General features: G+C 37.7%; 2 protein-coding genes across 2 annotated transcripts in view; one reads left to right on the top strand and one right to left on the bottom strand.

The window, feature by feature from the left end:
• LOC101856190 (bromodomain-containing protein 7) overlaps window positions 1-2,020 on the top strand; it is a 17,699-nt gene extending 15,679 nt beyond the window's left edge. The window contains exon 14 of the mRNA XM_005100981.3: window positions 1,058-2,020. Coding sequence (XP_005101038.1) covers window positions 1,058-1,491 — 434 coding nt within the window. The 3' untranslated portion in view covers window positions 1,492-2,020. The remainder of the gene's footprint in view (window positions 1-1,057) is intronic.
• Window positions 2,021-8,915: 6,895 nt separating this feature from the next.
• The window catches only part of LOC101859866 (tyrosine aminotransferase), a gene marked incomplete at its 5' end in the record, with an annotated part of 10,879 nt that continues 5,429 nt past the window's right edge, over window positions 8,916-14,365 (bottom strand). Inside the window, 2 exon segments of the mRNA XM_013083995.2 lie at window positions 8,916-10,716; window positions 11,137-11,235. Of these exon segments, the coding sequence (XP_012939449.1) occupies window positions 10,519-10,716; window positions 11,137-11,235 (297 nt within the window).

The raw sequence follows: 14,365 nt of genomic DNA, 5'->3' as shown, positions 1-14,365 counted from the left end.
ATCTGTCATACTTTGTAAGCTTTGCTATTGAACTAAAGTGTTCACGTTTCATTGGGTGGGTGGGTGATAGTAAATTATAACTATATTTTAGCTTTCTGTTCAAGATTGACAGATTTTCAGTGTCACTGCGTCTTACAACTTTCACACTGAATAGGTCTATTTGAGCCATTAAAGTATGTGGAATGTAGTTCTCTTGGCCATATGAGCAGCATCGTGGTGAAAACCAGGCACTTGAAAAAATAATGAAATGAAACAAACCAATATTTTTCTGGCCGTCTGGCAATTTTTATTAAATTTTAAAGAATTTTGTTTGCTCATCACCTTTTTTGTCCATTTAAAAACACGTTTCTGTGTGGATTTATTTTTTATTTGAAAACATTGATCAAAGACAAAAATGTTCATTTACAGTTTCCAAAGACACTGAAGCTTTGAAAGTCACCCGACGTGGGTGGCCATTTTCTCGCTTATTGTATCTCTAACCCCAGGCAACCCCCGCCTTCTTCTATTGCAAATATTTCGACTTCATTCAATAAAAATATGAATATTTTGTCCATTAAATTTAAGACAAATGAACAAGTTTTAAGGAGATATATGAAAATCTCCATATGCCCCCCATTTGATGAGCACCAGACTTCACCATGTTGCGACACATCAGTAATTCACATCTGTCTGCTATTGTCCCACTTTATGCAAGCTTTGTATGTTTCATCTGTGAATGAGCTGCTGAATAATTTAATTTGTCTTTTTTGGGGGGGGGTAGTGTTTTACGGCGCTCACAACTGCATATGGTTACATGAGCGAAGTATTTGTTCAGGCTGGAGTTCTATTTTTCCAGCGGGGGGGGGGAGGTGTTCTGCATGTGGTATTTGATGGTCTAATGCCGTGCCGGATGACTTTTCTTATATGACTTTTTAACAGGGGAAATGTGAAGTACCGTGCTTTAGGGGTAAAGTGAACATGAAATTGAAATCTTAAAATGACTCAGAATATTGTTAAAATTTGTTGGGATTTTAAAAAAATCAAAACTCACACCGGAATCATCTCTTTTATTCCACAGCCAATAAAGTCACAGACAACTTGGTGACTATGGCCAAGCAGGTGTACCCCGGGGATGTGGTCAGCACTGGTGCGGTGCGCAGTGCTATGGGCATCACTAACTATACTACGAGTGGTCCAAACCAAGTTGGTGCCAGGGCTCAAGCTAGCAGCCTTTCAGGATCGGCTCAGAACTCCAAGACATCAGACAGGCAGAAGTCGGCAACAGTTGTAGACGACTCTGATGATGACAGTGGGGATGAGGATGATGATGACGACGACGACGACGACGACGATGATGCTGACGATGATGATGATGATGATGATGCTAGTGATGGGGAGGGGGAGAGTGGGAACGATGGGATGGACAGTGTGGATGATTCAGCTGATGGTGCTGGGGCGAGCGGCGGTGGTGAGGCAGGGGACACATCAGGGCTTGGTATGGAAGTTGTCTGAGTAGAGGCGGCTGTCCCCAGTGTGTGCCTAATGAGAGTCGGGTGGGAAGTCATAGTCAAGGTGTCGCAAGTGGTTGGGATCCATGTAATAAAAAAGTACCATTTTCCTTTTAGAAACATTGAGATGTTTAATTTGACCTACCCACAGAGCTGTTTCTGAGAATGAAAGTATTTCATTAAAAAAACAAAAAAACAATCTTACTTTTTGAAGATTCTTGTTGCTTGCTCGGGTTGAACAACAGCCTTCTATCTTGTGAATGGAGACTTAAAGTTCTTCAAATTTTTATGAACAGATGAAGTTCAAGACGTGTTACTACTTTTAGATATGCTTGGCTTGCATGTGACACCAATGTAAATAATGTTATTCTATTATTTTTCATTCATCTCCCTCTCATTTCCCTCTGACTATTCAGCTGTTTATGTTTTAAATGTTGTTTATAATGTTGTAAATCATACAATAGTCTTTTTTTTTTTTTTTTAAATGGAAGATGTAATTGACCAAATGAATAAAACAACAAACCAACATGTGACCATTTGTGTGAGTTGTTGTTCTATGAAGGGTGGTGGGTTGTTGATAAGGGCTCTGGTTTGGGCTGCTCCTGCTTTACTTCACTGTTGTTACTCATACCCAAGTCTGTTCCTTCCAAAAGGGGCAAATATTTGCAGGTCACAGGCCAACAGCCAGTCATACTGTCAATAGGCAGACATAATGCGCCAAAGAAAGATCTTCATGTTGTTGTTTCCTTTTTCAAGACTCCTTCTGTCGCCGTAGTTTTATTTTTATGCACCCCGCTTAATTTAGCAAAATTTGATCATTTTCTGATTATTTTCCTTTATCAGTCTTTGTAAAAATTTACAGAATCGCATAATTTCACATTTTTGGGCTCAGTTTGCATAATTTCATAATTTTTCTTGCATAAAACGACAGGGACAGCTCCTTGTAAACTTAGCCAAGTCCTGTTAGAGATGAGCATTACATTCAGAAGTATTGCCTCCAAGCTTTGAAAATTGTGTTCAACCTATACCACAGCGTACTGTTCTAAATTCTAATAATACGTGTTGTTTCCCTTATGCAATGTGGGTGGTTGGCGGGTGCTCTGGTGTGGTTTGCTCCTTCTTTCCTATCAAACTACTATCATCCTTATCTTTCCTTCTTCTTTTTTATGTTTGTTACTCTCTTGTAACACCTCTAATCTTCTGACGCTCATATGACCTTTTGCAGTTGTGAGCACCGTAAAACCTCTACTAAAACTTTTAAAAAACGAACCTTATGCAGTCACCTCTTTGCCATAACCCATAGTTACCATATATTTTTTCTTCAGTAACTTTTCAGAGAAGTTTCTCCTTTAAACAGCTCTAGAAGCATGCACAGGTGTGTTTAGAAAGATACAATCGTAAACGTTTGAATTGAATGTATCAGATTCAAACGTAGAGACCAAAATGTCATTTTGGTGTGACAAAATTGAATTTGTGATAAATTTTTTTCAGCATCCTTTCTAGAAAGAGCAAGTGAAATTAATTTATTGCATTGCTTTACTGTTCAAAATGAGCTTCATACGGGAATTGCAAGTCCTTTCCCGCTGCTAAGTCACAAAATATGACTATGAGATACATCAGACTTGGATTCATCATTGCGTCAATGTGCTTCTCTTTACTCAAACGAACAAACAAAACTTGAATTGCTTTCGGGGTAGGAGTTGCATCATTAGAATCCCGAACACCAGGTTTACTGGATGGCAGAGTGAGTTATGTTATAACACTTTCGTTGAACAAAAAATGAGATTGACTTCTAAATCTAAGACAAGTACAGAATTTGTTCTCCGGTTGGACTGCCGTGAGACAAATCCTTGAATTATATAAGCTTCAGAAAGGTATGATTTTATAGCCCTTAAATCATCAACAGTTGTTAACTATAAGAGATAATAATTGGCAGCTGTTTTGTCATAGGCATATTTATACATCATCTAATCGTAAATATTTTATCAACACATTTAAGGTCATTTAGGAAGAAGATTGCTCTGTCAAAAGTTTTTTCGTCATCCTGATCTGCAGAGAAATATGATTTATGTATTATAGAACCCATGAATTGGAAACTCAGTGAATGAACACACCTGCGATCTCTTAAAATTAAATTGCCTCATAAAACTTAGTATCTGGTTTCAGCATTTGAACTCGCATTCAGGAATTGACTATTGTACCTATCATCATCAAAAGGGTACAATAAGGTCATCTTTAGTCATTACCGGGGGTTGTTTTTTTTTTAAAGCACAAATGAATAACTTTCCAAGTTTCATGTCTTATTCTTAATCAAGCCACAATCTTTTCTTTTTTTCTAAAGACTTTGAAATATGTGAGGCAGCGTGGAGGAATCAGGCTCTCGTCAAAATAATCAAAGTGAAGAAACTTGCATTTTCCCGCAGGTTTGTGAATTTTAATCAAATTTTTGTTTTTTGGCTCAACACCTTTCATGCCCTTTAAAGAACGGATTTTTCTGAAAAGCGTTGATTAAAGGCACAAAAAAAGTTAATATTCTGTTATCACAGACTCTTAAGCTAACGAAATAACTACTCTTTGGCGGCCGTTTTCTCACTAATTTTACCTCTGAAAACATGTTACAGTTACCCCCACCTCCTTCTTTCTCAAATATCTTGACTTGTATTCAAGATAAATGGATATTTTTTTTATCCAATTAAGGACAAGTGAACAAGCTTTAAGATGATGCCAATAACTCTACATGCCCAAAAATTGACGAGAGCCTGATTCCACCACGCTGCCTCACAAATAACACTGATCTATGACTTGGTGGCAGTCCACCATCACACCAGGAACACTTTGCCACTGTAGGTCAGTTGGAATATTGACCCAAATGTGACCTCAGCTGTCGTTGGAACTCGTTGGCGATGGCAAAAGTACATGGTGCCAATACCTGTGTAATGTATTTTCACGAGGCAGTGTGAATGGGTTTTTTTTGTGTGTGGTACATATTTGCACCAAGTTGCCTTTTCACTTAATTCATAAACCAAATCTAGGCTGACAACTTTATGAACGTATTCACACTGTCATACGTTATACAGCTTCACTCTTAGCTGATTACCCCAAAATCTGATGCCATAAAATGTAGGCAGGCAAATATGCTTTTCAGTAACATCTGCTGCCATAAATTTGTAAAGTTGATTCTGAAATGTAATATCATGCTGTAAATTGGAAGCTGTACTTTCAGCCCCTTAAACTTGTACAGTGACACATTATTATCAAACTAATGATTTCAATGTCATTTTACCGCTAGTCATTTATGGTAATGTTGACGCGCTGGTTCCCAATTTGATATTTTTATTATTGGACATAGTTTTCAGTAAGTTTGTAAGCGAATTTTTTTTGTTGGGCCGCTGTGAAGGACAAGGAAATGTTATGTATATGATATATATTTATATTGAATTGTTAAACATTTCCGTGTCCTTCATTGTGGCCTGCTGACAAGAATTTTGTTTACACACTTACTGAAAACTAAACTGTGTCCTAACGTAAAAAATAATACCAAATTTGGAACCAGCGCGTCAAAATTAACACAAATGACCTGCAGTTGAACTTTTTCTTGCTGGATTTTTAACACAAAACAACAGCTACCAAGATTGCATCATGTATCATTTTCTTGTCACAAATAAGACGGAAAACTGTCATTTTTAACTCAACGTGTACTAATACACGTAGTTATACCTGTGTAAAGGTAATTAAATGATACTTTTCTTGCGATGTGTGGATGTGAATGGGTTTATACAGAACAATGAACAAGCACATAGAAGTTCTGTATTCAGTTTATTGAAGTTAACCTACAACCACCATGTTCACATGACACTGCGTAATCAAGCAAACCAAAGGCATATTTTAAGATATTTGGCACAACTTGTTTAATAAGCTTCCTAGAAAAAACAATATTCAAGTTTAGTCAAACATGATATGTGTAAGCTTATCTATCTGTAAAAATATAGATCTGAATTATTCTTTTAATTCACAAAAAAAATTAAAAAAATTAAATGCCGATCTCTGACATTATAATATTAAAGGGATAGAACGCGCGCGTGGTGTGATGAGTGTGTGTGTGTGTGTGTGTGCGTGCGCGCGCGCGCGCGCGCGTGCGTGTTTCGGTGTCCCCTCGAAAGGTGCCTTTAACCCTTGCTGTCCACTGCTATCGGAAGTAAATAGATGTACCCCGCTCATTCGACAATTAATGAATTAAAAAGAAATCAGTATCAATATTCAATATGAGATATACTTTAGATGCATGCAATATGGTAAAGTTTCACAACAATGTACATAACAACATTCTTTGCAAAACAAGATTTTGTACCACATTTTGCAATAAGAAATCATTAGCATAATATGTATAGGACCAATATGTGACAAAAAAAAAATAAAAACGTAACTTAGGTCATGGAAAGATTTAAGTAATGATACATGTATTTCAATTCATCAAGAATACTGATGGGCTTATCCAACAGGGCCTACTAGCTGTTGTTAGCGTACATTATGTACTTTATCAATATTTAGAACTTTCGCTTTTTCGGTTTGGGAGATAGGGGCCAAAACCAAAATGTGCACCAGAGACGTTAAAAACATGTTCAAGACAAGCTCTGGCTTGTTCTGAGGGCCAAAAAAAGATTGCATCTTCTCCAAAGTTCTACTAAAATTACGGGTTCGGGTAAATATATTATACATTTATTCTCTCATTAGTTCACTGAAAAGAAATAAATAATAATAGTGATTTTAAATTTTAGTTAGAAAATTGTTATGGCACCATAATATTCTCTCATCAACATTTATTTGAAGAATGCGCATCAGAAAAACTGTAGCACATGGCAAGCAAGAAAATCCAGGGTAGTTCAATTTATAAATAAACCAACTTCAGCTTGACAACTTAATGAACGTATTCATATTTTATTATTTGGCTTCATTAATTAACTCACTTACTACTGGGCCCTTTCACCAGTCACAAGCGTTGAAGACTGGCGTTTTTCGGAGTATTTCAATAAATCACCACAACTCTCAGAATTACCCTATTGTAATTATTTTTTGACACAGTAAAGTAACATTCAAGCTTAATCTAACACAAAAAACTAAAGTTTTTTAAGTCTAATACTTTAATTTGTATGATTTTTTAAAAATTGCATGAATTTGATTTTCCGAAAAATGTCCAGAGAGCTGTTTATTTCCTATCCAAAAACCCTTGAATTCTTTACAAAGGGCGTGGGTGAAAAGGACTAGAATGTTGACTCTTACGAAAACCCGGAAGAAAAAAAAGGAATACAATCCCCAAATCTGTCAGATTTTCTTCATTTAGAAATATATCACTTTACTTTTAAGCATTTTTGAACGGGCTATAAACAATAATGCTGCATATATTTAGAAGTCAATTTTCGAGTGATTGGCTCATAGGTCTCAACATTCCTGGTTATATTTTTATGATGACTAGCGCCTGTGGGTTAACTGGTAAGTCAAAGTGCATCTTCTCATATTTGATGAGAGTGAAAAAAAAAGATTATGTCTATAGATCAATCTAGGCCTAAGGATGAAACCGTTTCGAATCCCCATTGGGGCGTTCTTGAACGTGGGGGCGTTTTCGAAACTTTCCCATTAAAAAAAAATGTACATGGCGCCGTCTTATCTGCGCAAAACCCCTGAATTGTATCAACTATATACTAACAGCGTTTTGCTTGGTTGATATTTTAATGTATCATTTTAATTAATTAATTGTTTATATTACTATTATTTTTAAAAGAAATGTTTCACAGTGCTCGCAACTGCATACGATAATATGAGCGCGCGGGACACATTGAACATTTTCAGTTCGGTAAAAATTGATTTTGAATTTGTTTCCGGGTGACGGCCTAAGCTTACTCTTATCGACTTTAAGTCCTCCAAAGGCTCTTTAACGTGCGCAACTTGCACACAGCACCTCCCAGACTTTTTAGTCCTTATCCGAGAAGGTAAGTGTCAGATCTTACCTACTCTAAGACCAAGGCTGTGGCTGAAAGAGAACAGTAAGGAATTTTGGAAAACATTTTCCGTCGCTGTCAGGTTTGGAACCCGGAACCTATTGAATGAGAGGCAAACACTGTGCATCTAGACCACTGTAGCCCCCGTTGTTCATTCCACAGCTTAATCATTGGCACAAAGGAAATATAACGTCCTATACATGTAATTTTATGTATGTATATATATATATATATATATATATATATATATATATATATATATATATATATATATATATATATATATATATATATATATATATATATATAGAGAGAGAGAGAGAGAGAGAGAGAGAGAGAGAGAGAGAAATATCTATATATAAATTCGGCGCAATATTTACTTTTTGCTAATGACATTTAGGCCCCTACATGGAAAAATGAAGTCTGGAAATGACATACTTACAAAATGGAAGTCTTAAGTAATCTTTTTTCCTCTTCAATTCCGATCTATCTGACCACCTGTTGTGTTTAAAACGGGCTTGAAGAAAATGACCTGATTATCTCCCAAGTTAGATACGATATGGCAAGTGGGAACAAGTCATTATAAACATTAAAATAGAAGTGATTTAGATCAAAATAGTTCATTAGACATCCCATAAAATAGTACAACAGAACATAAATATATAATTGACTTTGTGAGAACAGTAGCTGCACTGAAGGTAACAAAATAACAGATCAAGCAATCGAAAACCTTCGCAAAAAATGCTTGTATAAAACATGTCCACGGATAAAACTTACAACGAACGAACGTATCATTGTTATAAATCTGTGAATAAAATATATGATATACGAATATAACAGGAATAGAAGGACAAAAAAGCCAGCGGACCAGACAGCATATAAGCCTAGATCTCCACCGATCTTCCATCTTCATTAAACAACATAGGAATAAAGCAATGTCTCAAGAAACAAAGACTCGCTATGAATATTATATGACATAGAGACATGATATTACAAGTTAGTATATCACACGTGTATTTGCTTTCATCTCAAATTAGTGGCGAGGCATCGAAGCTCGTAAACAAACCAAGAGAAAGCAAAATTGATTGAAATCAAATTTAGCATTTCGTACTTTGAATAAAAATACAAAACAACATCAATAGCTGCCCGTGAAGGGTGTAATCATATTAATCACATTATTCTGAGAAAAAACCCCACGGTGAGGTCAAAAAATGGATATACATAATTACAAAAAGGAAGAAAATGTCTTCCACAATGAAAGAGACAAAAACGTTCTGCAGTTAGATCTAGTAGTACTAGAAGATGACTAAAGCTCGTGGCAGTGACATCATAGGAGTCAGATAGTGGACGTTGGATCAAGTTAAGGCCAGTCGGTACACTAAATAGGCCTCCTGATACCAGGGATGACAAATCTCAGGTTTTTCAGGATTTTTCAGGTGTTTTTTTCCAAAATCATTTGGCATACCTGAAGAAGAAGGCCACTGACATAAGGTCCTTCTTCTCAAGACAGATAGAATATTGCTGAAATTGGTGAAACAAAGTCCCCATACCCTTGCAAACGAAAGGGGAGAGGTAGGAGAGATGTTTTTGTGTGCTCATTGAAAAACTTTACAAGGTTTGTTTTAGGTGAGATGTGATGCTCCGCTCATTTTCAGCTGGGTTTTTTTCAAAAATCATTTGGCATCCCTGTAATACTACTCTATAAGAACCGCACCAGTGACAACAGCATAGTGGTAATAAGAATACAGTAAATCTGAGCAGAAATAGAATTGGTGCACTTTTTGTGCTTGGGTTTACAAACCGGAGTGAGGAGAGGAGAGATCAAATCGCAGCTTTCGCATGCATGCGAAGTAGTTAGTGCGAGTAAGGCTAACAGATATCACAGCTTGTTCACTTTCGTCTGTCTGTGTGAAACAAACATGCTAGCTCATTTAATAATTTGGCAATGCGCCCGTAACTCTGCCTGAGACTCCTGTACGCCAGAGACCAAGCAAGAAGTATTTTTTTCTTTTTATTGATCCAGTAATAAGACAGTTTCTTTACCTGGGCCGTATATTAAACATATCCTTTACTTGCATTCGCAGGACCACTACAATAAACGATTTACTGTAAAATAGCCTACAGCTTGCTCATTAGAGACAGCCATACCCTCATATTTCACTTTAAGATCCCCCCCCCCCTTTCCAAGAACGCCGAGATGTCTCCACGTGAGTCTCGAAATCGAAAAGTACCCACTGTGAACCAACGCTTCACACTCTATGAAGACCCACAGGCGTTGCAAGGGACGCACAGCGTAATTGCGCTGGATCTTGCCCTCACCAGCTTGGACACTCAGCGTCCCAGAGTGGGCACTCGTAGCTCCCGTCAGTCTACGTGGTTGACGTCACTGCCACGAGTAATTATAGGCTATAACCACTAGGTAAAGGGACAGTGGTAATATAAAATAGATATCACCACCGGTGCCAGCGAAGGCTTTTCATTTCGTTTTTCAGATTTAAAAAAATTGTTTAAAGACAATCGCTGATTTTACTCCTCAATGTCGCTCCTAGTTTTATTGAGGATCTTTACTATAATTTTTCTTCTTCTCTTATTTTCTATTTATTTGATCTCAAAGAGATGGTGGGCCATCTGGTGTCCATAATCTGGGATTCAGTAACATGAACATCGCTACAATAATAATACAAGTAGGAAGGGCGAGAATAGCACTCAGATCTTGTACTTCCTTTTGTTGGCCACATTTGGAGACAACTGCGCCTCAGTAGTCTATGCAAATATATTAAAAGACAATCTCTTTACATTCACCATCATGATTTTGTATATTGAGATTCGTCTGGTTGAAAAACAGAGAAAATATAAAATTGTAAGGTGGACTGTAAACATTCAAGCATTTTAACAAATAAAGCTGCAAACTCAACAGATGCAGCAAGGTGTAGTAAATTCATGAAAGCCCATAGCTCTAATTGCATCAACAGAGAGAAAGAGAGGAGGATGAGATGGGACTCGTTGAAGCATGCAGTCCAGTATGGTCTTTCAGCTTTTCACTTGCCCACGCAAATCTCATCCGCGCAATGCCCGTTTAGTCCATTAACTTTGCTGGTGAGATCGGGCTTTCCATTGATACCATTTATCGGCTTATAGTGTTCCCGACAAAAGGCTGCCATGCGTTCACAAGCCTCGGATACTTTCTCTGTTGGAACAGTCAGGACCACACGGAAATAGTTGGGGTACTGGAAACACTGTTGAGAAGATATAAAAGAAAGAAAATTTTAAAAAATGAAAGTAAGTTTTTGAAACTTCGATTGCTCGGGGTTGAGCAATAAATCAGAGTTCCCGCCTCCAAAATAGTCTCTCAGTGTTTAATGGGGGCCTTGATTAAATCTACACAACTACCAATAAGTGTGGGAAAAGAAAGCAGGTTAAAGTTAAAGTTAAGAGTAACCCCCCACCCCCACCCCCCTCGCCCATATATATTTCTTCAAACAACAACCACCACAGCTTGTGGTTTCTTGTTGCCGTAAGGCAAAGTTATAACCCCACTCTGGGCACAAGGACAAACCTTTCGAAATGGGGGAAGGGGGGGGGGGGGGGCTATACTTTACTTTTTTCCTAAAACATTACCCAAAAATGAAACCTACGTCATCTGCTAGTAAACTTACAGCGGCAGGCAGGCAGAACACGCTTTGTTCTGTGACTAGGCGTTCTGTGAGGTCAACGTCCGACTTGAATTCTGGGAAGTGCTTCATGTCAAGACCAACCTGTAAAACATTTCGGAGGTCAGCTATACAAGGGTCAGGTAGTTTAAATAACACAAAAAAACAACAACTAAAACTTGGCCCTAGACGAGACAGTCCCCAGAGACATATTCAGGGAGAACAAGAAGATTGTTAGATCTCAAAATTCAGTCGTCTGTGTATTGGTCAAAATGTAGAAGCTGTGCAGAAGAACTTGGGGAAACCGTTTTTAAAAGTTTGGAATCTTAAATGAATAATGTGACTCTGTGCAGCATGATGTTTGTCATTTTTTTTAAATAAAGAGATTTGACAAACACAATTAAGGCCTAATTTCCATTAGAGCGCAATATCATGACTATAGTTCTGTTTTGTCGGCTGCTCCTGAGGAAGTTAGCCTAAAGAACGGTCACTATATCTTATGATGCACTAACAAGTTACCTGTTTGGTAAGACTATAGAAATTGTCAGAATCAATTTCAAAAGATTTTATAAAAATGTTATTTTATAAGAGGCCAAGGCAACAAATCTAAATGCTATTGTGAGCATGAAGATCTACTTTTTATTATACGGTAGTAAAATGAAGGGTTGGATACAATTGGTGGACAGTGTGTCACAAGAAAGAACAAAAACAGAATGAACACTACGACAACATCAATACATGTAACAACTACTAAAACAAAAAGAACAACAACAGCATCCACAGCAACTACAACAACAGCTTTGTTTGTTTGAATAAAGAGAAGCACATCGACACATAATTTGTCATTTATTGCCTGGAAAAAGTAAGACAGACAAACCGACAGATAGACAGACAGACAGACAGACAGACAGACAGACAGACAGACAGACAGACAGACAGACAGACAGACAGAAGGATAGACGGATATACAAGCAGACAGACAGACAGAAGGATAGAAGGATATACAAGCAGACAGACAGACAGACAGACAGAAGGATAGAAGGATATACAAGCAGACAGACAGACAGACAGACAGAAGGATAGAAGGATATACAAGCAGACAGACAGACAGACAGACAGAAGGATAGACGGATATACAAGCATACAGACAGACAGAAAGACACACAACAGATTTTAAAAAAAGAAATAGGACCTACCAGCGGTGCCCTCCAACCACCCGTTACAACTTCAGCAAAACAACATTAACAACAACAACAACAACAACAACAACAACAACAACTACAACAACTACAAAAACAGCAATAACAAGAAGACTGACAAAACCAATCAGAGCATAAAAACACGAAAACAAAACCAAGAGCCTAATTTGCGAACAGTAAACGCCTTTTCTCTGTATACCTGTCCCCGCGGTTTTATGCAAAAAAAAACATTCTGAAATTATACAAAGTGAGCCCCCAAGAATGTGAAATTATGCGATTCTGTTAATTTTAACAAAGAATCATAAAGGAAAATTATCAGAAATTGTGCGAAAAATGATCAAATTTTGCTAAATCACGCGGGGTAGATAAACCCCCGGGAACAGGTATACAAGCCTCATGATGTATAAGTTGTCGAGACAGCTATGAACATACCACCATGTACATGTGGAGACAGCTATGAACATACCATCATGTGCATGTCGAGACAGCTATGAACATACCATCATGTACATGAAGAGACAGCTATGAACATACCATCATGTACATGTAGAGACAGCTATGAACATACCACCATGTACATGTACACACAGCTATGAACATACCATCATGTACATGTAGAGACAGCTATGAACATACCATCATGTACATGTAGACACAGCTATGAACATACCATCATGTACATGTCGAGACAGCTATGAACATACCATCATGTACATGTAGACACAGCTATGAATATGCCATCATGTACATGTCAGTTATGAACATACCATCATGTACATGTCGAGACAGCTATGAACATACCATCATGTACATGTAGACACAGCTATGAACATACCATCATGTACATGGCACCTTGGGGCATGACAGGTTTGAGTCCGGGCACCTGGGACAGGTGTTGGTAGAAAACATTGGCGTTGTTCTGAGGAAATCAAAACAACACAAATGATGCAACATTTAGCGCTGCCGGTAACACACTGAACTATCCTCATGAAGATTAGAGGACCCCCCCTCGCCCCCACCCCGGGGCAGTGCTACTGACCGAAGTGTCTTTAGGCCATTCCCAAAGGGGAGATATTTCCATATTATTCTTATGCACAGCAGAATTGTATATGGGCCGATTTATCAATATCATGCTCATATTGTGCCAGAACAAGATAGGGGGAACAGCTGTTCTTTCTTTCCTCATCCTTACTATCGTTATTTTGCCTCTACTTCTTTAGTATGTTTGTCACTCTCTTGTTAAACTGCTAATTCAGGGGTGTCTTGATAATCGAAGTAGACTTTGTGCTGTTGAGGCTAGAGAGGTGAGCAGAGTAAGCTCGATTTCTCGTTTGGACATCTCCGTTGACATCCACCCCTTGACCCTCATATGACCTTCTGCAGTTCTGAGCGCCATAAAACCGTACTAAAACTAAAACTAAACGAAGACTGGAGCTCAAATCGTATTTGTTTTGAGAGTTTGCAAAGTAAAGATCTTACCTCTTCTTGAGCAAGATTATTTTTACTTAACGTGTAAACACATATATAAAATTAGACGGATGATTGTAGAGAAACATAATTCTTACATACAGTACAGAAACCAACACGACAATTCCTTATACTACAATTCAGGTCAAATTATAATGGGCTTGAGAACTTCTTACCCTTTTCAACATGATCGATGAGACAGACATGATGTCAGCCCTTTCAGTTGTACGGTAGAAATTAACCCAACAAAATATAAGTGAATCTTTAAACGCTTATAATCAATCTGTCTTATCACATTAACTGTTTTTTGGCATTGTAGCGTTCCATAAAAAATTGCCCTCCATAGAATATGAGGATCACAGAAATTTAAGTACACAAAAGTGTGAAGGCATGGAACAACATCAAGAGGCCCACGATAGAGAAAAGTGGAAGGTGTTTGTCCGTGGCCTATAGACTTACCCTTGTGCAGGGTCAGAAAGGCAATGATGATGATGATGATGATGATGATGATGATGATGATGATGATGATGATGATGATGATGATGATGATGATGATGATGATGATGATA

This window comes from Aplysia californica, unplaced genomic scaffold (genome assembly GCF_000002075.1).
Source record: "Aplysia californica isolate F4 #8 unplaced genomic scaffold, AplCal3.0 scaffold00267, whole genome shotgun sequence".
NCBI classification, from domain to species: Eukaryota; Metazoa; Mollusca; class Gastropoda; order Aplysiida; family Aplysiidae; genus Aplysia; species Aplysia californica.
The sequence above is the reverse complement of the archived record's forward strand: the minus strand, read 5'-3'. Positions and strand labels throughout refer to the sequence as shown.